The sequence below is a fragment of the Chiloscyllium plagiosum genome, unplaced genomic scaffold, assembly GCF_037043375.1.
Source record: "Chiloscyllium plagiosum isolate Xiang-an unplaced genomic scaffold, Cpla_swu_hap1 HiC_scaffold_7, whole genome shotgun sequence".
Taxonomy (NCBI): domain Eukaryota; kingdom Metazoa; phylum Chordata; class Chondrichthyes; order Orectolobiformes; family Hemiscylliidae; genus Chiloscyllium; species Chiloscyllium plagiosum.
In genome coordinates this window covers 11,642,306-11,666,170 of record NW_028270145.1, presented here as the reverse complement: position 1 = coordinate 11,666,170, position 23,865 = coordinate 11,642,306, and the positions used below count along the sequence as shown (strand labels likewise).

The 23,865-nt window shown below is 40.7% G+C and overlaps 1 protein-coding gene across 8 annotated transcripts in view; it reads left to right on the top strand.

Annotated features, from left to right (window-relative positions):
* Positions 1 to 23,865, top strand: part of dgkg (diacylglycerol kinase, gamma) — a 546,249-nt gene that overhangs the window by 278,299 nt on the left and 244,085 nt on the right. For all 8 annotated transcript variants that reach the window (XM_087988715.1, XM_043693004.2, XM_087988714.1 and 5 more), the window contains 3 exons: positions 2,436 to 2,553; positions 10,670 to 10,758; positions 12,847 to 12,963. In XM_087988715.1, coding sequence (XP_087844841.1) covers positions 2,436 to 2,553; positions 10,670 to 10,758; positions 12,847 to 12,963 — 324 coding nt within the window. The remainder of the gene's footprint in view (positions 1 to 2,435; positions 2,554 to 10,669; positions 10,759 to 12,846; positions 12,964 to 23,865) is intronic.

The following is a 23,865-nucleotide window of genomic DNA, read 5'->3' as shown; positions in this document are numbered from 1 at the left end:
TAGCTGATCATTCAGGTTAAACCGATGGGGCAGTAATTAGTAAAGTTAGATTTATCCTGCTTTTAGTACACCAGGCACTCTTGGATAAGTTTCCATGTTGTCAGGTTTTTCTCAGTATTGTAGCTATACTGAAGGTGCATGGCTAAGGGTGCGGCTGTGTTTGAGATGAGTACTACAGCTGGGACATTGCCAGCTTTTGCTGTATCCAGTGCCTTCAGCTATTTTTTTAAATTGCAGAATGAATTGAATTTTCTGAAGACTGACAGTGGGGACTGTATGAGAAGTTATAAATACCCTTCGCATTGTCATTTTCACAGACTGGGCTCCTCCAGTGAATATTTGGAATACTTTGGAGTTTCCTTCTCAATTGCTCATCACTGTTCATGACTGGATGTGGCAAGGTTGCAGAACTTTTGATCTGATTCATTTGTTATGTGTTAGTTTTGCCCAGTCTAGCTGGCTGCGCTGCTGTTTAAAATGTATATAATTTTGTGTGGCTGCTTCTCCACATTATCACCCTTGTTTAAGATATATCACTGTTGCTCCTACCATATTATTGCTACAGCCCTGCAATCCCAGAAGCTCATTATCACCTTAGCTTGATGGTGCTGTGAGGGATATGCAGATTGTGGTTGAATACGGTTCTGCTGCTGACGCCTTCAGCACCTCTCAAATGCACCATTTTGAGTTGCCAGATCTGTTGCTGAATCTGTCCCATTTGAGTGAGAGTTTCCCATTTGAGTGAGAGTTACCCCTGTGAGAAGTCTCCTCAAAATGAACAAATAACTTCATCTCAACAAGGATAATGTGGTAGTCACCCTTGCCAATACTGTCACAGACCGATGCATCGACAGCAACTAGATTTACGAGGACAGGGTCAGGTAGATATTTTTGCCCGCTGTTGCTAGTTTTCTCACCTCCTGCAACAGGCCAGTCTATCAAAGATGTTTTTCAGGACTCAGCCAAATCCCCAGATGTTTGTGATGAAGACTTTGCAGAGACGAGAATGCAGGGTATGCCTTGATGTTTCTGACACCTGGGTCAATGCCAGGTGGTCTGTCCAGTTTTGTTCATATTTTACTTTTCTGGAGTAGCTTGATACAACTGAGTGGATCGCTAGGTCATTTCATAAGGCAATAAAGGATCATTCACTTCACTGTGTTTCTGGAGTTACATAGGCAGACCTGGTAAACTTGATAGATTTCCTTCCCTGCATGTCCTTAGCGGAGTGGGAGGGGGAGTTGAAGTGTTCGGCCACAGGGAGGTAGGTTTGTTTGTGTCCCAAAGATGTTCTCTGAAACATTCTGCAAGTTGGCGTCCTATCTTCCCAATGTAGCGGTGATCACATCAACAGAACTGCATGATAGTTCTGTCAGTGAAACTGTTCATCTCTTAGCTGATCATTCAGGTTAAACCAATGGGGCAGTAATTAGTAAAGTTGGATTTATCCTGCTTTTAGTACACCAGTTCCCCCTGTTGTCAGGTTATTCTCAGTATTGTAGCTGTACTGAAGGAGCATGGCTAAGGGTGCAGCTGTGTCTGAGGTGAGTACTGCAGCTGGGACGTTGCCAGCTTTTGCTGTATTCAGTGCCTTCAGCTATTTTTTTTAAATTGCAGAATGAAAATGCCCCCTGAAGGGCATTTTCATAAATACTCATCTGGTTCCTGACCGTTTTTAATGAGGTTAGCATTTTATTCCAGATGTAGTAATTAATACAGTTGCTATGCTGGGATCTGAATTGTGTCTGTAGAGGTTTAGTTGCCCCTGCCTGGATTATTATTCCCAGGAACTCTGACACAGTATCACTCTTACCCAAACATAAACTTGATCCATCTCAATTTTTCAGGAAGAGATCCGGCCTCCTACCTAGTTGTTACTCTAAGCATCTCCAATGCTGAGTAGCAATTTGAGAATGGCATACATATTCTGAAGACTTCCGCACTACTTATATAAAATGCTAGTCAGACCCAGCCTGAACATTGGGTCCAGTTTTGAATACCCTATCTGAAGAAGCCATGTAAAGAAGCTGGATGGATGAGAGAAGGGATTTCCTGGAATGGCTCTAAAGATGAAAGATTAAGTTATGCAGTTAGATACAGAAGCTAGAGGCATGCTCTTCAGAGAAGGAAACTCAACGGCACATATTCGAGGTGATAATGATGAAAGGAACCATATTTGTAATGCATAACCTGGTAGGGTGATGGAAATAGTTGTATTTTTGAAAAGCAGTTGGATAAACCCGTGAAGGGGAAAATACAATAGGGAAATAGGAGAGTGGAAGTAACTGGAATGCTCTTTGAAAGGGCTGACACAAGGTCAATGGCATGAATGATATGGATAAGGATAATAGTTAAATATGTAGGTAAGGAATAAGAAAAAAGTGAACATTCACTGAATGTGCTTGTTTTCATTGTGTACATTTTTTTCACGGCAGAATGTGAAAGATGATGGTCAACATGTTTGGCGATTAAAGCATTTCAACAAGCCTGCATACTGCAACTTCTGTCTGAATATGCTATTGGGTGTTAGAAAACAAGGTCTCTGCTGTTCTTGTAAGTAAATCCTCATATATTTTACCCGTAAAGCATCCACAGCTAATGGAAGCACTTATATTTTAGTGTTCCTAGCCATTCTCTCTGAATGTCTGCATGTGTTCCTGTACCTATTTTGATACGTTGTGGCAAATAAATCCGACTCCTCATTATTGTATTTTGAGATTAGGCCAATTTAGCTAGCAGGAAAGTTACTTACATATTCAATATTGACAATCTGCAAATTTAACCAATTTGAATCAGATGAAATCCTAACTTGAGATTACTCTGAGCATTATTGTTCACATGTCTGCTAAGCCTATCTTAACATAAGGCAATTTTGTCTGTTCTTGCCAATATAATCATTACCATGTTGTTGAAAATAGTAATTTCAAGGATGCGGTGATATTGAGAGAGGGAGAGAGAAGAGGTATAATGCAGAAATCATTTGATAATGGTTTTTGTGCAAGTTAAGTGTTGAGCAAGCATTCATTACATGGTAAGACAAAAAGAATTGTGGAATAATAGCACAGATAATTAAATGGTTTTGTGCAAGTCTACTGAATTTTGCTCTAAACTTACTTTGTGTTAACTGCTTAGCAAGCTGGATCTAAAGCTGGGTGGAACCTGCCGAATTGTTCCCCATCGGTTGCACTCTAAATTCCTACTGATACGAACAATTACATTTTCACGGGATGTGGAATTTTCACCCCATGCTAAAATATTGATCTTTCCTGAAATTACTTAACCTTTTCAGCATTTTTTTGAATATGATCTTGAAAATACTGCATTTCAACAAACTGTTTTCCTTCCTGTGGAGCTTTGTCATGTTATTCAATCAGACATTCAACAATGTATGTGCATTTTATTGAAGGAGCTGCAAGAAATGAAAGATCAAATCAGCAAGAGTAACTTGGCTTGAGGAGCATCCCAATGCAGCAAAGAGAAGTGGAAAGGTTTACAAGGGAAATCCAGAGCTTGGGCTCCAAGGCAGCTGGAGGCATGGCAGTCAATAGTGAATTGAAGAAATGGAGATATCTTGTAGAATTTATGTAGGTTACAGAGATAAGGGAAGATTATAAAAGAAGTTTAAATCCACGATTAAAATTATAAAACCATGGCATTGTTCAAACAAAAGCCAGTGTTGATGGGTGTACAGGATGTGGAGTGGGTTAGGATGCCGGAAGCAGAATTCTGAATGAGCATGTGTGGATGGTGGATGGGATATGAGAGTTCAGCTCAGAGAGACAGGAAAGCATTAATTAATCAACTGTAACTGAGGCAGAGTTGGTGATTTTAGCAAGGTGGGAACAGGTGGTTTTAGTGACGGGATGGGTATGCAGTCAGAATATGCCATCATATTGGACATCCAAGTTGTGAATTGTATGATGGAAGAGTGGAGTTGATGGCAAATGAACACATTTAGTAGCAGGAATGGAAAACAATGGCTTTGGTCATAATTTTTATTTGGAGGAAATTTCTGCTCATAGTACTGGGTGTCGGAGAAGCAGTCAAAGATCTTGTAGCTGGGGGTGAGGTAGAATTAGGTGCTGCTGTCACACATAATGGATTTTCAAATGATGTTTCACAGGGGTAGCCAGTAGTTAAGAATAGGAGGGGGATAAGGATAGATTTTTTGTGAAATCAAGAGGTATAGGTACGAGAATGGAAAGAGAAGTGAAATCATTGGAGAGGATTCTGTGGCCACAAATTGAAAGATAGGAGAGGAACCAAATGAGTGCAGTCACAATAGACAGTAGACGAAAGATATTTGAGGAGATTGCTATTGTCAACTGTACCCAAGGCAGAGTCAGAAAGATGTGGCAAAAGAGTACAGTACTGTTACAGTCATTCAGAATGTAACTTTGACTTGTTTTTTTTTAAAAAAGCCTCCATTCACATTTTTTGAAAGTTTCTCTGTGCTTCATAGATTTCATGTGCTAAAATGTTTGATTTTACTTAAATATGGTTGCATACTTAATCTAATTTTAAATATGGTTACTTTCCACGCACACAAATTTCGTATGATTTTCTAAGGCTCTAGTTCCAAGATGAAGCTTTCCAATGCAGAAACAGGCAAGATAAGCTGATGCAGAAAGGCAACCCTGTCAGTTTGTAGGAAGTTAATAAAAGCCATGAGTCTGGACTGATTTCATTCAATTTCTCCTCTTCGTGCTTCCAAGATGTTTCAGCATTTAATAATACATCAAAGAAATTCAGGAGGGCTGCCAAGGAAATTAGTAGCAGACCTTGATACTACCCTTAGAAATTGGCAGAATTCTTTGGAGCCAGATTTAAGTGAGAATGTAACAATGTGAGAAATAGGAGCATGAGTGGACCATCTAGCCTACCAAGCCTATTCTGTGTTCTTGGGATGATGGCTGTTCTTGGGCTTTAACTCTCCTTTCTTCCCTGAACTATTTATCCCTTAATTTTTGAGAAACCAAAAGGTACCGATCCCAGTGTTAAATATAATGTACAATGAAGTATCTGTGTTCTTTTGGAATAGAGAATTCCAGAGATTCACAATTCTTATGAATAACATAATTTCTCCTCTTCTCTATACTGAATGATTGATTGATTGCCCCTTATCCTGAGATTGTGCACCACCCCAAATTTTAGATTCACTAATCAATATCAACAATCTCTGTGTCTATCATACTGTGATGAAAGGTATATGGTTTGAAATAAAATAATTTTGTTTGAGTGTGGATTTTAAACTAGTGGCATATGGGACTGATCTTGTTTTTGTGAAGAAGTTTAATAATTAATTAAATCAGTCATTTCAGAATCATGATTTTAAACCAGTTTATAAAATAGCAGATAACTGAAGCCATTGTGAATGGCAAATGAAAGTTGGTTAATATCATGGAGTTTTATGACAGGAGAAGAAAAAAAATTCAGCATTAACTCAGCAGAAGCTAGGATGGGCAAGTCTTTGTATATGTTTTGTCCAAAGCATTTTAATTTAATGGTGACCTGAGGTCAGATGGAAGAAAAGAGTGGAAAAGAAAATTTGTTCAAAGCACTTAGGGAGCTTTTGGTTAGAAATTTGCTTTCAAAAGTAAGGAAGTTTAAGATCTCAGTGTTGTGAGGATTCACAGCTCTCAGGCCCAAAACTAAAAAAACACCAATGATGTCAGCCTACAGATTTATGAGGCAAGAAAAGATTCCCTGGATTTCTAGTTAATTGTAAAGTGATTCGTAGGCTAGATGGTCCACTCATGCTCCTATTTCTCACATTGTTACATTCTCACTTAAATTTGGCTCCAAAGAATTCTGCCAATTTCTAAGGGTAGTATTAAAGTCTGCTACTAAAGTTGGGGAACAGAGAGGATTTAGTTTGGATTCTTTTAAACTGTGATATATGTAGCTAACTTTGTTTTTATTTTGGTTCTCTTGCTTTGCATAACAAAAGTTTTATTTATTGTTAAAATCAAATCTGCAGCCTTGTGTTTATGCTTCACTGAAACACCTCTGTAATACATGAAAAGAACAAAATCTGATCAATCGTCAGATTTCATACTGGAATCTGACCTGTCTGTTGTAGCATCAGCTGGGATCACAACTCAATCAAGGTCCTTCAGAACTGTGCACATTTCAATGAGAATGTCTCTCATTCTTCTAACCTCTGGAGAATCTAAGCCCAATTTATTCAATCTCTCATCTCACTGAACTGATCAGGGGCAACTATTCCAATGCAAAACAGCTTCCAGGATTTTGGTGGAGACTTTCAATTAGGAGTAAGAACTCAGAGTGGAGGGAGATGACACCAACATGCACGGGAAACATTCTGCTAAGTATCAGGTCTATTTAGTGAACTCTAAATTCCAGATTTGATATAATTCACTTCCTGCAGTTTGGTAGGAAAGTTGATTGGAATCTGTGTGTGCTCAACTAAGCTGGTTTTGAGTTACGTCATTTGGCAGAGTGAAAGTAGCAACCCAACATTATTGGGATAAAGTCATGATTGCTTCACACACCAGCAGCTCCTTTCAGACCAGTTCAGGAGACTTGCAAAGATGAGCTAGTTTGTTTACCACCTTCCACATTATTGAAGTGACAGATACCTTATTTCAACATAGCACTGGAGAAAACCAAAGGAGTGCTGTAATTTAAGAGAAGCCATCTTGCAGATCAATCATTAAACTAAAACACTGTTGTGCTCTAAAATGGGCATAAAAGATCCCAAAGCAGCTTTCTTTTGACAAAGGGTTGAGAGATTGCAGAGTTCTGAGATGCAAAGACTGTCCTCATACATGCATCGTGAAAGGTTAGCGTGCACGAACATCAAGTAATTAGAAAAGCTAATCAAATGTTAGAATTTACTGCAAGGGAAGTTGAATACAAAAGTAGAGAAGTTATCTTTCGGTTATACAGTGTACTATTGAGACTGCATCTGGAGAATTGTGCACAGTATCAGTCACTTTATTGGAAGAATGTTGTAAATGTGTTGGAGACAGTTCAGAGGTTTTTCAGACTCGTATCTGAAATGAGACAGTTACAAGGAAAGATTGCACAGGCTAGGCTTTATATTGGTTGAAGTTTCGAAGACTAAAACATGACTTGATTGAAACATACGAAATGCTGGATTTTTGATAGGGTATTTTTCACCAACACATTCCACCCTGACCTTAAATTTACCTGGACCATCTCTGACACCTCCCTCCCCTTCCTGGACCTCTCCATCTCCATCAGTGACGACCGACTTGACACTGACATTTTCTACAAACCCACCGACTCCCACAGCTACCTGGATTACACCTCTTCCCACCCTACCTCTTGCAAAAATGCCATCCCGTATTCCCAACTCCTCCGCCTCCGCCGTATCTGCTCCCAGGAGGAGCAGTTCATAGAACACACCAGATGGCCTCCTTTAGAGACCGCAATTTCCCTTCCCACGTGGTTAAAGATGCCCTCCAACGCATCTCGTCCACATCCCGCACCTCCGCCCTCAGACCCAACCGCAACAAGGACAGAACGCCCCTGGTGCTCACCTTCCACCCTACCAACCTTCGCATAAACCAAATCATCCGCCGACATTTCCGCCACCTCCAAACAGACCCCACCACCAGGGATATATTTCCCTCCCCACCCCTCTCCGCCTTCCGCAAAGACCGTTCCCTCCGTGACTACCTGGTCAGGTCCACAGCCCCCTACGACCCACCCTCCCATCCTGGCACTTTCCCCTGCCACCGCAGGAACTGTAAAACCTGTGCCCACACCTCCTCCCTCACCTCCATCCAAGGCCCTAAAGGAGCCTTCCACATCCATCAAAGTTTTACCTGCACATCCACTAATATCATTTATTGTATCCGTTGCTCCCGATGCGGTCTCCTCTACATTGGGGAGACTGGGCGCCTCCTACCAGAGCGCTTTAGGGAACATCTCCGAGACACCCGCACCAATCAACCAAATCGCCCCGTGGCTCAACATTTCAACTCCCCCTCCCACTCTGCCGAGGATATGGAGGTGCTGGGCCTACTCCACCGCCGCTCCCTCACCTCCAGACGCATGGAAGAAGAACACCTCATCTTCCGCCTCGGAACACTTCAACCCCAGGGCATCAATGTGGACTTCAACAGTTTCCTCATTTCCCCTTCCCCCACCTCATCCTAGTTTCTAACCTCCAGCAACACGATCCCCTGACTTGTCCGGACTTGTCCGATCTGCCCAGCTCCTTTTCCACCTATCCACTCCACCCTCTCCTCCCTGACCTATCACCTTCATCTCCTTCCCCACTGACCTATTGTACTCTATGCTACTCTCTCCCCACCCCCACCCTCCCCTAGCTTATCTCTCCACGCTTCAGGCTCTCTGCCTTTATTCCTGATGAAGGGCTTTTGCCCGAAACGTCGATTTTGCCTGTCCTCGGATGCTGCCTGAATTGCTGTGCTCTTCCAGCACCACTGATCCAGATATATGTTAAAGATGATGCTTGCTCTTTTAGTGGCGTCTAGAACCAAATGTTCCTGTTTAAAAATCATGTTAAAACAGATAAAGTGAAATGTTTTCTTTGAGGGTCATGAGTCTTTGGAACCCTCTTCCTGAAGAGGTGATGGAAGCAGTAAGTGAACATTTGTAAGGTGGAATAGATAAGTTGTTGTTACCAAGAAGGTGAAGAGTTGTTAGGTGGGAATGCAGATTTGAGGTTACAGTTAGATCAGCCATGAGTTGAGCAGGAGTTGAAGGGACTTCATGGCTTTCTGCTGCTCCAAATTCATATGTTTGTGTGTAGTTTTACCATCAAAACAGATAAATTGTTCATGTCTGTAACTGCAGTCTGTAAATTTGCTCTACATCCTATCAGCTGCAGCAAAGAAAGTAACTGTACTTCAAAACATGTTCACTTGCTATGTAGAAAGGCAACAAATTTGGGTTTATTATAGATACTTTGTCACGTTCAGCATTTTGAGTCACTCCCTTAAGGAGTCTGACGATTTTAGTTTTATGCATTTCCAAGGTGAATCAAATTATCTCCAGAAGGACAGAGGCTTGATTTCAATCATTAGGCTCTATTCTGCAACAAGATTCCACATCAAGATTCAAAGTCTCAATGATGAGCAAAATCATTCAGTCCAATAAGTAAGCTGTATCCTGAGAGAAGGGTATCAAAATAGCAAATACGCTACATTACCAGCTTATATAAGTTGTCTTACTTAGTTTAAGCAATCTGGTTACTTGTTTGTGTGCTATGAGCAGTGCTTTGGTTCTAGAATTGCTTTCCCGTTGGCTGTTCATCATTCAGGTGCAAGCTGCAATAGCTCACATTTAGCTGAGGACTATGAGTACCTGCCCAACAAGAATGCTTAGGTGTCATGTTGAGTGGACAGATGGTGACTCCAGTCAGCATGGAACTCTGATTAGGTACCAGCAGTATCTAGCATCTCTGTTCAACACACGCAGCTGAACATATATAGGGGAGTTGGGTGAAACCCTGCTCCCCAAACCACCCCACCCCACAAAATTCGAAAACCCACTGAACTATCTCCATCACATTTAAAGTTTGTTGGTGGATTTGATTGAGTTCCACTGACTGTAATTTTGATTAAACAAGTGGTTGGCCATTCCTGGAGTTATTTTAAAATCGTCAAAGTCTATAGGGAATGCGGCAGTGCGACATGTATTGAAGGGCTTTTCTCTAACTTTATGGATTCTGCATAAATCACTTATTCCCAGGTACGAGTGCAGGAGAATGCATCCCTCTCGGGCCACAGCATGACTGTGGAAGTAACTGTGGCCATGATTATGTGTTTAGTTCATTCCTGAATAGAGGAACAATCTTGACAACACTTCTCAGTGTGCCTTTCACTGGCAGCATGGTACATAGTGTAATTGCGTTCCTCCTTGAGAAAACACACAATTGTCACATTTGTAAGTGGACATCTTTTTTTATAACCCAAGTGTGCCTTTATTGAACTAAATGTATTGCAATTCAGCTGTGTAACAAACAACAACTTACATTTATAACAATCTTAACAGCAGAAAATGTCTCCAGGCACTTCACATGAACATTATAAAACAAAAAGCAACTGCACAGGGCATGTGTGAAACACTCCTGGAGTACAATGTTTTGGTCTCCTTTTTAAGTCATTCAGTGAAGGTTCACTTGGCTGATTCTTGGAATAAGGGCTTTGTCTTATGAGGAAACATTTAAGCAGCTTGGGCCATACTCTGAAGTTTAGATGAGAATTGATGTTACTGATACATATGAGATTCTGAGAGGATTGACTGGTTAGCTGTTGAGGAAATACTTCCTCTCACAGATGAGTTCAGAATGAGTTCAGATGAAGTTGTCTCCCACAGAAAATGAAGATGAAAAGGAATTTTGTCTCTGAGGGTCTCTAGTGTTTGGAATTAGCTTCCTCAGAGTATGGTGGTGACTGAGTCATTGAATATATTGAAAGCTGAGCTAGAGAGACTTTTGACAAGGGAGTTGAGGATAGAGAGAAAAGTGGAGTTGAGACCAACATAATTGTTTCAATAGATCAGATGCCTGTACCTACTTCTGTTTCTTATGTGCTTGAGTTAATGATTTAAATTATGCAACTTCAAAATGAACAGAGTAGATGACATATAAGGCAAGTCCATATTGGGAATCAAGGATTATTTGACCTCCCTGTGTTGTGTTTTTCAGTCTGCAAATACACAGTCCATGAGAGATGTGTATCCAAAGAAATCGCGTCATGCATAAGCACATACGTAAAGTCCAAAAGGAATACTAATGTAAGTGCAATTTCACTGAACATTTGCAGAACATGCAGATGTGTTTTAAACTTCTGAATACTGTGATTCTGAAAGTGGGATATTCATTAATGTGTTAGGATTTTCCTCAAAGCATACATTACAATCCTCTGGAATGAATACTTTAGCTGTTGTAAGCAAGCTCTCCAATAGCAAACCTCAAGCCCTGATAATCACAATCTCTGAATGTTAATTTTTCACAGGTTATACAAGATTTATTTGTAACAGTCTAACATTTGCAAAATTAGCTGTGCAATTAAAGTGATTGTAATTTAAGCACATTTTAATGTGTGCAAGCGAAATATTTTTTGAACAGGCTTCAACCATGAACCCTATAACATTTATTGATCTAATGTGGCTTTCAAGGCACAAGAGAGCACATCCAATTACAAGTATACTCCCACTTTGCTAATTCTCCAAAGATTTACCCAAACGGTCAGCAAAATAAAACTGACCTTGGTTCCTGATCCCGTTTTCACCTGAGGAAATGGAAGCTCGTGGGAGCTGATTTAGTTTGGAACCCTGAATCACAGATTCACAGCACTGTTTTGGTACAGGAGATCAAAATAATTCTTTGGAAGCCCTTGCTGCCAAGTCACTGGTGACCTGCCATTCAGTGAGTTTGGGCTGTCCACCCAGTCTTTCATGCTGATTTATTGATAACTGTCTCTCACAGGGATAAAGCCCAGTTGTTAGAAATGCAATCCTTTAGATTAGAAGAAATGTCATCAAAGGACATTTAGTATCCCTGCACACTGTTCACAATAACAATGTTTGTCCTCTCTCCTTCCTGACATTGTTGACCAACAACCCCCTCCCACCCCAAACATTGCTTACCCTCCACCTGACACTGATCCACTGCCAAATGCTGCTCTGTTATCCTGAACTCAGACACTAGTAAAACCCTTCTGAATCCATGCTCCCCACCTCCTGGCATTGCTCACACCTCTTAAACTCTCAGCCCTTAATGCGCTCCACAGCTCTGCTGTTCCCTCTCAACACCGCCCCTCCTTGCGTGATGCCCGTGGCACAGATCATCATCGCCGTCATCATCATCACCATCATCACCATCATCACCATCATCACCATCATCATCATCACCATCATCACCATCATCACCACCATGCCTACAGGCATTTCCAACACTGCTCAGTCTACTCTCCTTCTCTTCACCTTCCCCACCAGATTGTGGGATGGTGCTGAGCAGGGTCTGGAAGTGGTGAACAATTTCAGGAGTAGGGTGAATATTGTCAGGCATGAAGAATAAAATGAGCCATGCTGGAAAAGGAGCAAGCAGTGTTGGGTTGATGGGTTGGATGAGCACAGCGTTTGCAACAGATATGGGTTTGTTTTGAAATGGCAAGTTCACTGCACTAAAGGCAGAATTCGAGGATTATGTCTTCAGCTCTTGACATGAAAGAGGTCATGGTGTCTTTGGAATTGTGCCCAGCACTGGGCCCCTTATCCTGCCTCATTGCTGGGTACAAGCTGAAGCTGGATTGGAAGGTCCTAAAGCTCCAACATAAAAATGGAAGCCTGTTGTCTCTGATGGGGTCGGCAGTGCACACTCTCACTTCATCACTGACCAAGAGATTCAGGCATGAAAGTTCCAAAAGAATGTCACAAAGAAATAAATGAATGCCACCAGATGAGATCAGTCCCATCAGAAATGAAACTGCTATCATTTTCAAAGGCTTGCTCAAGAGGGTGAATGCTAAGTTTGAGATTGTGATGCCTGCCCCTGAGGGCTGTTACACCACCCATGTGTAGTGATAGGTGACAAACTGTCTTGGAGCTTAGAGCAACTTACGGTTTTAAAATTAAATTGAATGCCACAGAAAGTGGTGGTGAACGACCTTTGAAAAGGTAGTTGGACCAAAAATTATTTTGTGGTGATGCAAGTAATGCTGCCTTTGCTTTCATAATATCACACAGTGTAATTTACCTCTGTGATTTTGAATCTCTTGGTATGTTCTAGATGCCCCATTTGATTCATACAGATGAGCTAATTCTCTAATTTGTCTTATTCAGCCTTAATAATCTTAGTCAATTTCTCTATCTCCTATGAAGGTCATGCAGCATGTTTGGGTGGAAGGAAACTCTCCAACCAAATGTGATCGATGCCGCAAGAGCATTAAATGTTACCAGGGTCTCACCGGTCTCCACTGTGTTTGGTGCCAAATAACTGTAAGTATTGAGGAAATAACATGCATTTTTTTCAATGTATGCGCAAAGATTATTGTGAAAACTGAGCAAAACTTCATGAGCACTAGAGGGCAGGCTGGTTTCTCAGTGCAGGCAAAGAGTCATTGCCAACTGCTGGTGAAATCTTAGCTAGAAATGCACAGTTTGGAACAAGGGTTCCATTAAAGAAGAAAAATTGTGAGTGTCATTGTTTGCTGTATTAAGATTTTTTCAAACTAATAGCATTTTATATAAAATCCAGACAATTAATATCAATTCCTTTTAAATGGTGGGAGAACAGCGATAACAGTGATTCCATTTGTTCAGTTAAAACTATATGTTAAAAGACGTGAGCAAAATGAAAGAAATAGACCTTAACTATTGATTCGCATCATATTAAAAACACTTCATTTAGTTTTGATTGCATGCTGTTCATGGATGGTAAAATTGTGGCACTTGAGTGTACAACTCTTCCTGATGTTGCTGAAATTAAGTTTGTATAAATGCTGCCACACCTGCCTTCAGTTTGCATTTCCCCACATGCATCCATTCTGGTGCTTCCACTGCAGTTCCCTCTAAAAGTAAAATAAAACTCCTCTGCATGGTGTTGCAAGATGAAGTGATGTCCTGTGCTGGCTCTATGTTATAAGATGGATCCTCAGCATTATTTATCAGGTTATATGAGTTAGCTGGACACTTAGTGACCATAAAGGAGATTTTCTGCAGGTATTCTACTTGTAGTTGAGCTCTGCTTTGTCCAGTGCGACAGAGCAAGACAACTTGGTAGTCTGGCAAGAAGAGGCTCTAATCCTAAGCAGCATGTAGTTTATTGAATGATAACAATTAGGTATAAGTTGGATGGTGTGATAAACATTGTGACAAAAAAAATGAGATCTAGATCATTGGTCTTTCTCTTTGGAGATCCAGGGCTGCTGTCCCAATCAGGTCCTTATATCATCATCATACTGGGTAGAGTTCAATGCATTCCTCGTCTTTCACAACCAAACATTGTGGAAAAGGATAGACCAGATCGAAAAATGAAAGTTTTAATTTGAATAAGGCCAGTCTAGATGGTATTAAACAGGAACTTTCAAAAGTTGATTGGGAGAGGCTATTCACCGATAAAGTGAAGGTTGGAAAGTGGGAGACCTTCAAAAATGAGATACTAAGAGTTCAGAGACAGATATTCCAGTTAGTGCGAGGGGCAAGGCTAGTGTGTATGCTGGATGACTAGAGGAATCTGGTCAAGAAATAGAAGGAGGCATATGTCAGGTTTGGATAACTGGGATCAAATGAATTTCTTGGAGTATAAGGTCAGGAGGAGCATACTTAAGAGTGAAATCAGGAAGGTAAAATAGGGCCACAAGGTAGCTTTGGAAAATAGGGTTAAAGAGAATTCAAAGAGATCCTAAAATACATTAAGGGCAAAATAGTAATCAGAGAGAGAATAGGACCCCTTAAAGATCAACATGGCTGTCTATGTCTAGAACTATTGGAGATGGGTGAAATACTAAACAAGTACTTTGTGTCAGTATTTATTGTTGAGAAGGATGCGGAAGAACTTGACAAAATAAATTGTGATAACTTGAAAAATGTGATTGCTGGGCACCTTGTTGAAATATTTGTATCATCGATAGTCACTGATAAGGGCAAGTGCCAGAAGACTGAAAGTTGACTAATGCAATGCCATTATTCAAGAAAGATGGTAAGCAAAACCCAGGGAACTATAGACTAATGAGCCAGAGTGGTGGTTAATTTGTTGGAGGTTTCTGAGGGACAGGATTTATATGCCCATTTGGAAAAATAAGGACTGATTAGGAATAGTCAACGTGGCTTTGCCCATGGGAAATCGTTTCTCACTAACTTGATTGAGTTTTTTGAAGAAATAACCAAGAAGATTGATGAAGGTAGAGCAGTAGACATTGTCTATATGGAATTCAGCAAGGCGTTCAATAAGGTTATGCATGGTAGACTGGTTAGCAAGGTTAGATCACATGAAATACAGGGAGAGCTAGCCAGTTGAATACAAAATTGGGTTGAAGGTAGGAGACAAAGGGTGATGGTAGAGGATTGCTTTTCAGACTGGAGGCCTGTGACCAATTGATGTGATGCAAGGATCAGTGCTGAGTCCACTGCATTTGTCATTTATATAAATGACTTGGATGTGAATACAGGAGGAATGGTTAGTAAGTTTGTGGACTCAAACAACTGGTCACATAATGGATAGTTGATAAAATGTTTCCTAAGATTACAAAGAGATCTTAATCACATGGGTCAATGAGATAAAAATGGCAGATGGAGTTCCATCTGGATAAATGCAAGGTATTGCATTTGGTACAACAAAAAGGGGTAAGACTTACACAGTTAATTGTAGAGCCTTAGGTGTTGTGGAGCAGAGGAACCAAGAAGTTCAGGTACATAATTCTTTGATGTTTGCATCACATATGAACAGGGTGGTAATAAGATGCTTAGCACACTTGATTTCATAGAGTCATAGAGATATATGGCATGGAAACAGACCCTTCGGTCAAACCCATCCCTGCCGACCAGATATCCCAACCCAATGTAATCCCACCTGCCAACACCTGACCCATATCCCTCCAAACCCTTCCTATTCATATACCCATCCAAATGCCTTTTATATGTTGCAATTGTACCAGTCTCCCAACACTTCCTCATTCCATATACGTACCACCCTCTGTGTGAAAAAGTTACCCCTTAGGTCTCTTTCCCCTCTCACCGTAAACCTATGCCCTCTAGTTCTGGAACCCCCAACCCCAGGGAAAAGACTTTGTCTATTTACCCTATCCATGCCCCTCATAATTTTGTAAACCTCCATAAGGTCACCTCTCAGCCTCCAACACTGCAGGGAAAATAGCCCCAGCCTCTCCCTGTATCTCAGATCCTCCAACCCTGGCAACATCCTTTTCTGAACCCTTTCAAGTTTCACAACATCTTTCCGATAGAAAGGAGACGAGAATTGCACACAGTTATTCCAACAGTGGACTAACCAATGTCCTGTACAGCTGCAACATGCCCTCCCAACTCCTGTACTCAATACTCTGACCAATAAAGGAAAGCATACCAAATGCCGCCTTCACTATCCTATCTACCTGCGACTCCACTTTCAAGGAGCTATGAACCTGCACTCCAAGGTCTCTTTGTTCAGCAACACTCCCTAGGACCTTACCATTAAGTGTATAAGTCCTGATAAGATTTGCTTTCCCAAAATGCAGCACCTCACAGTTATCTGAATTAAACTCCATTTGCCACTTCTCAGCCCATCTAATCAAGATCCTGTTGTAATCTGAGGTAACCTTCTTCACTGTCCTATTTGCCAGGATTTGGCCCATATCCCTCTAAATCCTTCCTATTCATATATCCATCCTGATGTTTTTTAAATGTCACAATTGTACCGGCCTCTAGCAGCGTATTCCATATACGCACCACTCTTTGTGTGAAAATTTGCCCCTTAGATCCCTTACCCCTCCTCACCTTAAAGCCATGCCCTTTAGTTTATTGACTCCCCTATTCCAGGGAAAAGACCCTGTCTATTTATCCTATCCATGTCGCTCATGAATTTATAAAACTCTACAAGGTCATCCCTCAACCTCCAACACTCCAGGGAAAATAGCCCCAGCGTATTCACCCACTCCCTATATCTCAAACCTTCCAACTCTGACAACATCCTTGCAAATCTTTTCTGAACCCTTTCAAGTTTCACAACATCCTTCCTATAGCAGGGAGACCTTCAATTGCACAAGATGTTGAGTATAGGTGTTGCAAAGTCGTATCGAGGTTGTAAAGGACATTGGTGAGCCTATTCTGGAGTATTGTGTCCAGTTTTGGTCACTCAATTATAGGAAGGATATTGTTAAGCTGGAGAGAGTACAGAATAGATTCACCAGGAGTTGCTGAGAAGGTTTAAATTATAAAGAAAGGCTGGATAGGCTGGGACATTTTTCACTGGAGCATTGGAGTTTGAGAGATGACCTTCTAGAAGTTTGCAAAATCATGAGATGTATAGATGGGGTTAATGGAGGGTGTCTTTTCCCTAGGATGGAGGATTTCAAGACTAGGGGATACAGTTTTAAGATGAGAGGAGAGAGACTTAAAAAGACATGAGGGATAAATGTTTTATTCAGAGGGTAACTTGTGTGTGGAATGCACTTCCTGAGGAAGTGGTGGCTGTGGGCACAATTACAGTGTTTAAATAACATTGGGATAAGTACACGAATAGGAAAGGTTTGGAGGGATGTGGGCCAAGTGCAGGGAGGTGGGACTAGTTTAATTTGGGATTATTCTCAGCATGGACTAGTGGACTGAAGGGTCTGTTTCTGTGCTGTATGACTATGACACCAAAATTGGCAGTGTAGTGTGCAGTGAAGAAGGTTACCTCAGAGTACAACAGTACCTCAATCAGATGGGCCAATAGGCCGAGGAGTGGCAATGGAGTTTTGTTTAGATAAATGTGAGGTTTTGCATTTTGGTAAAGCAAAGCCGGGCTTGACTTGTACTGTTAATGATAGGGCCCTGGAGAGTGGTATCAAACAAAGAGATCTTGGGTTCATAGTTCCTTGAAAGTGGAGTTGCAGGTAGACAAAGTGGTGAAGAAGACGTTTGGTGTGCTTGCCTTCACTCGTCGGTGCATTGAGTATAGGAGTTGGGATATTATGTTGCAATTGTATAGGACATTGGAGAGGCCACTTTTAGAATGCTGCATTCAATCCTGTTCTGCCTCCTATAGGAAAGATGTTATTAAACTTGAAAGGGTTCAGAAAAGACTTACAAGGACGTTGCCAGGATTGTAGGATTTAAGCTACAGGGAAAGGCTGAATAGGCTGGGGCTATTTCCCTGGAGCGTCAGGCTGACGTTACTGAGGTTTATAAAATCATGAGGGTCATGGATAGGGTGAATAAACAAGGTCTTTTCCCTGAAGTGGCAAGTCCAAATCCAGAGGGCTTAGCTTTTAAGTTGAGAGACGAGAGAGTCCAAAGATGTGCAGGCCAGGTGAATTGGCCATGCTAAATTGCCCATAGTATTAGGTGCATTTGCCAGAGGGAAATGGGTCTGGGTGGGTTAATCTTTGGAGGATCAGTGTAGACTTGTTGGGCCGAAGGGCCTGTTTCCACACTAGGGAATCCTTTATCCGATTCTTTAGTCTTTATCCTATTACTTGTTACGAAAAGTTTAATACCCTCTCCTGAGGCCTCCCCACTTACCTTATTCCACAATTTTCGATGCAACTGAATCCACTCCGCCACCCCCACCCATCATGCACTACTGTCTCTTGGACACTCTTCTGCGAGGGTATAATTCCCACTAAACCAGGTAGGTGGTTTACGACTTTACCTGAAGCACTTATTAATATCCTGAATTTGTTTCATAGAGGAATTCACCAAAGCATCGTCTTAGAGTCCTTTAAATCTGATGAATTCCCTTCATGGAGGACTGCTACTTTTAAAAGAAATTTTAATTTTTTTTATTTTTTGCATTATTATGGGTTTTTCGACCAGGTAATTTCTTCTTGACTATGTCCTGTATCTGTGACTGTTGGTCATCCCATCTCAATATTGCAGCCCTATGCAACACAAATTGAATCCAAGTAAACATGTTGATTCGCAACATGTGGGTACATTAATGTTGAAGCACGTAAATACTTTACATCACCTTGTAGATTAGGTCGAACATCTTCATTCCCCCTCAGTGGTAAATCCTTCATGTTCACACCCTCAGTCATGTTACTTGAGGATTGCCACTGACTTAGTTCTATAACTGGCACCGATTATTTTACCTTGGAAGATGAAGAATTGAAATGTAAATCTTGAATTTCTGTCTGTGCATCATCTGACATGAAACTCACATCTGTTATGACAATTTTTCACCAAGCCATGTTGATACCTGGAAAGTTTTTTTTATTTAAACATTGATGACGTCAAGTGGATTGGAGTGCTCATTCTTTTCAACTGCACCTTCTCAAAAGTTGCTTGTTTCTCATATCTGAGTTTTCTTTCTTGATGATAGAAATGGAAAACATTTCTGCCAACACTCTGTAGGCATAGATTTCCATCTTGTTGACCATCTGAGGCATATCTTTAATGCTAACATAACAATCTCAATGGGTTCTGCTTTTTGGGATCTACCATGAATTTAGGAACCCCAATAAAATCTTCTACTGAGTTGTTCCTTGATTGTTCAACAATTGTTTATTCCCAGGCTAGATATTTTCTGACTGGCTTGTCTTTGGACGGATTTGGTTTGTTTTGATCTGTTCACTGTCTGTTATGAGTTTTACTCCTTCTGCTACTTTACGAATATTGAAGTCAAGATATGTGTGGGCAAGCTCAAGAATATGAATAATTTTTACATTTCCTCCTATCTTGTGCTCTTTGTGTTGCGGTGTTGCCTTGCAGCATACCTGTTATCTTGAGTCATTCCACCTGAAACATGCACTTTCATCTCTGCAAGCTGCAACTTTTGTTCCTTCACAGGTGATAAATGATCTGATAAGATACACTTGCCCCTGTAAGTGTCAGTTTAAAATTAGTGAAATGTCCATTGATAGAAAAGGGTTCTGCCAAGCTCGAGGCAGTTGGATCATCCATTTCCCTTAGAGATGCATTTGATACCTTTCTAATGCTAGTAGCTCTACTACTTTATCACCTTTGTGAGAGTAGCCATTTGACTTAATGCTGCTCTGCACGTGTGCCCTGTTTTTACACATGTTTTGGAAGTGACCTATATCACTGATACTGACTGGACTACTTTCTTGTCACGTGTTTCTTTTGAATGGAATCTGTCACACTTGTGCATTCATCCTGCTTTCTGTTTCCAGGACAATTGAAATAGTATTCATCAAAGACATCATCTTTGGACTGAAATAAATCTGGCAAGGCGGCATCACTGATTTCAGACAATTCCATCTCTTAGGAATTCTCTTCTCAGTCTCAGTTCTCCAGTGACCTGTTGAAATCATTCATTAAATTATCACGATTCCCCAGATGCTGAATTCTTCTGATAAATCTTGCTCTTGCAAGAAACTTATTTTTTCTCAGATTAAAATTATTATTAAAGCTTGACTAACTTCTTGAGAATTATCTGTGCCACCTTTTATGTTTTGGCAATTGTAACGTCAGCCATATCGACTTGACTCAGTGTCTGCTCACTCTGTATGGTGGCAACATTATGCACACTCTTTATTTAAGTAGCCTTTTAAAGCTTCTAACCTCAGCCTGTTCTGTACTTTCAATTTAAAGATATCCCCTTGCCATAATGAATTTTGAACTTTGCTCATGGACTGTTTGCTTCCTTGCTGAACCTCTAATTGGGATTGCTTCTAAAGGTCCTTGTTTCCCAATTGAACCTGTAACCACACGATGTGTGATTGGCTTCTCACTCACAATTACCACTGCACTTTGCTTTCCAGGTCTAACCTAAAGGCTCTACTATTAAATGTTTCTTCTCCCTTGCTGATTTTTCCACAGCTTTGGTCGCATGCTGTTTGATTGTTCAAGTTCTGCAGCTACCAACTTTCTATATAAATAGTTCTTAAAGACGTAGCATTTTAAAATCTGTAAATGTCTATTGCTGCATCCACTGGAACTCACTGCTCTGGAGTTCTCACCATGTTACCTTTATGGTATTAAGCAATGATGTCCACCACTGTTACCATGTTATCTGTGTTGTGTTGGTTCAAGTAGCAAATTTGAAAAGTGCAGATGTAGGAGGTTTGAGCAGTTACTGTATTGTATTCTGTGTATGATAGAGTCTGATGTCAGTGTGGATCAGTTGTGGATGAAGTAAACGGTTAAGGTGGTCGATTGGGCATAGGTCACACAGCCTGCTTTGTCCTGGATGGTGTTAAGCACTTTGAATGTTGATGAAGTCGCACTCATTCAGGCCACTGAACTCTCTTCGATCATAGTGCTGCTTTGAGCCTTGGACAATGACGGGCTGGTTTTGGGAACAGCATTGTGAGTGTACTGACAACACTTGGTGGTGGTGACAGCAATTAAAGATAAGCAGTGGATATTGGCCTTAGCCTGAAAAGCATAACTTACCGCAGAATTCCCCACCTTTGAACCTGTTCTTGTAGGCACAGTATTTGTATGGCTAGACCAGTTCAGTTTTTGGTTAATGATGATTCGTACAATGTTTACAGTGGGTAATTCAGCAAAGATGATACAGTCGGTTCAGTTATAATGCGTGTTTCTTCAACACAAATTGGCTTTAATGCTATTGAAGAATTTAGACCATTACTTGTAGAACGTGCAATTTTCTTACCTGTATTGGGTATCACGCGATTCCAGCCCATTAGTTAAAATGATGTGACCATTGTACGATTTCCTTATAACACCGTTCCATTCTTGTGCGAACCTATCAAGTTATATCAAAGCCGACTGTATTGAAAAGGACACACTCTATCAGGATATCACAAGAATACTAATATAAAGGGGAACAACATTTATTACTGTTTGAGAAGAGAGTGTTGATTAGTTGGCAAGTGCACTCTATTTGGTCGACGTGTTGCCACAGAGAAGACACCAAAAATGGCAATTAATTTCTTCAGTAGACTACAGTACTACACCTGGGATATTTCTGCATCCTGTGCCTTCACTCATTTCTTGTGAAGGGAATCAAATATCTGAAGAGTATCATTTCTGATCCTGAGAACTTTGGGAAGATGCTGAGAGGGAACTTTCACTCAGCATTTCTCATTAACAATGATTACACACACTTCGGTCTTGCCTTTTTTCACTGATTAAAGTGGGCTCCCCCATCATTAAAGCTCAGGATATTTCTGGAGCTGTCACCTCCCATCAATTGTTTGATTGTCTACCTCCTTTCACGATGAGACATAACTGCATAGATTTAATCTAATCTGTGGGCTGTGTCCATTGAAAACTATTTCATGCTGTAACTGCGATGCATTATCTACAGGAGTGACACCTTTTGATAACAAGACATTATATCTAACACACAATTGAACAACGTTGCATGAATTTGTGCTGGTGTGATGCCAGGTACGTAGGCTATGCATCACTGCGACTAGCTGATTGCAGCTGCTTTCAATTGTTCTTATTAGGCAGAATACAGATTATACCTAACCAGCCCAACCTTGCAAAATGTCTAGTATTAAATATTGTTCAATGAATGACAGCACTTGCTGAATAACACGGAGTATGCTAATAACTACTCCAGATACCATTTAAAATATCAGTTGAATTTGTATGTGGCTCATTAATGCATGCTAGAAGTCACATGCACTCCCATGTAAGGACCTATTCTCTGTAACTAAAAAGAATTTGGTCAAACTTTGCACCGTTTTTGAATTATTCAGGAGCTTGAAGAGCCTATAGTTCACCATTCCTTTCTTGATAACAATGTCATGGCTAATGAGAGGTTATTTGGCAACCATCAGCTCTCCTTCCTCTTGTAATATAACCTGTGATCATTTGAAATTGGTATTGTTGTATTTTATCCTGATGAATACAAGATGAGAAGCTTTGACAATGTGTCTGTCTTTCAGAAATATCCAAATTCTATTCTGACAAGAAACTTCAGGATGTTTATTTTGTGGTGACTTTTATTTTGTGGTGACTTTTATTGTTGCACTTTGGTAAAATGGGTGCTATGGCTGTAGTAACCGAAGGAAGGTAACTGGTGTTGCAGTTTCTGACATTGCACACTCGTATGTGTTGACAAGGGCTCAGGCTCCTGCACCATTTATCTAATTCCCCTTACCTGTCTGAGTCAGTCATACGGTCCAGTCCTTATCTAACTTTACATGAGGGGTGGCTGACTCCTGGGTTAAATGTCCTGGTAACTCACACTTTCCATGATGCTTTGAAATGCCTCAATCTCTCAAGCTGAAATTCCTTGAGTTTCAGACACTGTGGCAGACGTGGGTGCTGGAATGACGCTGCTGTCCACAAGCCTCCCACATGCTGCAGATGTGGAACACTTCCTGTGCTGCCACATCCATCTAATCTTGTTTTATATATTTAATAAATATTTGAAACCAATAAATTAAAGTTTTAAAAAATTCCCTTGCTTCTCTGCACAAAGTTTCCACACTCTTGCAAATTCTCAGTTGCCCATCTGCTAAACATTTCTCATGTTTTAAGTTCTAAATGTTGACGCTAGCTTAGTTTGGTTCAGCTAACATCTCGTCAGAGAGTCTCACTTTCATTAAATTCTTAGCTTCCAAAGCCTGTTTATGATCAACTCCATTAACATTGTGCCCTTTGTCTCACAAATATCCACATTAGCCCTCCTCATCACACTGAGAGACGTCAGTACTCAAAACAATACACTGTTACTCGGCACCCAATGCTAATTTAACTCCATCTCAGATGAATATAATACTGCTAGAGGAGAGTCAAATACCTGCCACAGCGTTCTGCCAAATTTGAGGTGGATTTATGCTATGGACTCTTGGTCCGTAATAACTGAGTGGAGGCCACACAATGTCTGCTCATAATGAACCTTCAAAAAGAGAAGACATCTGTTATCTTGTTGTCATTTCTCAGGATGCAACTTTTTTAAATCCACAGTCCTCAAAAATGGCTTCCAGCATGCTTAGAAAATAAGATCTATCATTTCTCCAATTCATCATATTTTGACTAATAATACACAGGTTCAATGTTCCTCTAATTTTTAAAGCGTTGTTTCTCCTTGGTGAGGAAGCAATATCAAAGAACTGAATCTCACTTATGTATCTACGTGTAAGTGAACATTTTCAAAAGTCATGGGGCATGTTATCCAATTTGCAGCCTTTCAAGAGATTGTTGCTTAGCATGATGGAATTTACAAAGAAGAAGAAGAGGGACTATATAAAGCTGGGCAATGAAACGAAAATAAAAGTCTCTGGTTATTCACGCTGCAGCTGTACAGAACTCTGG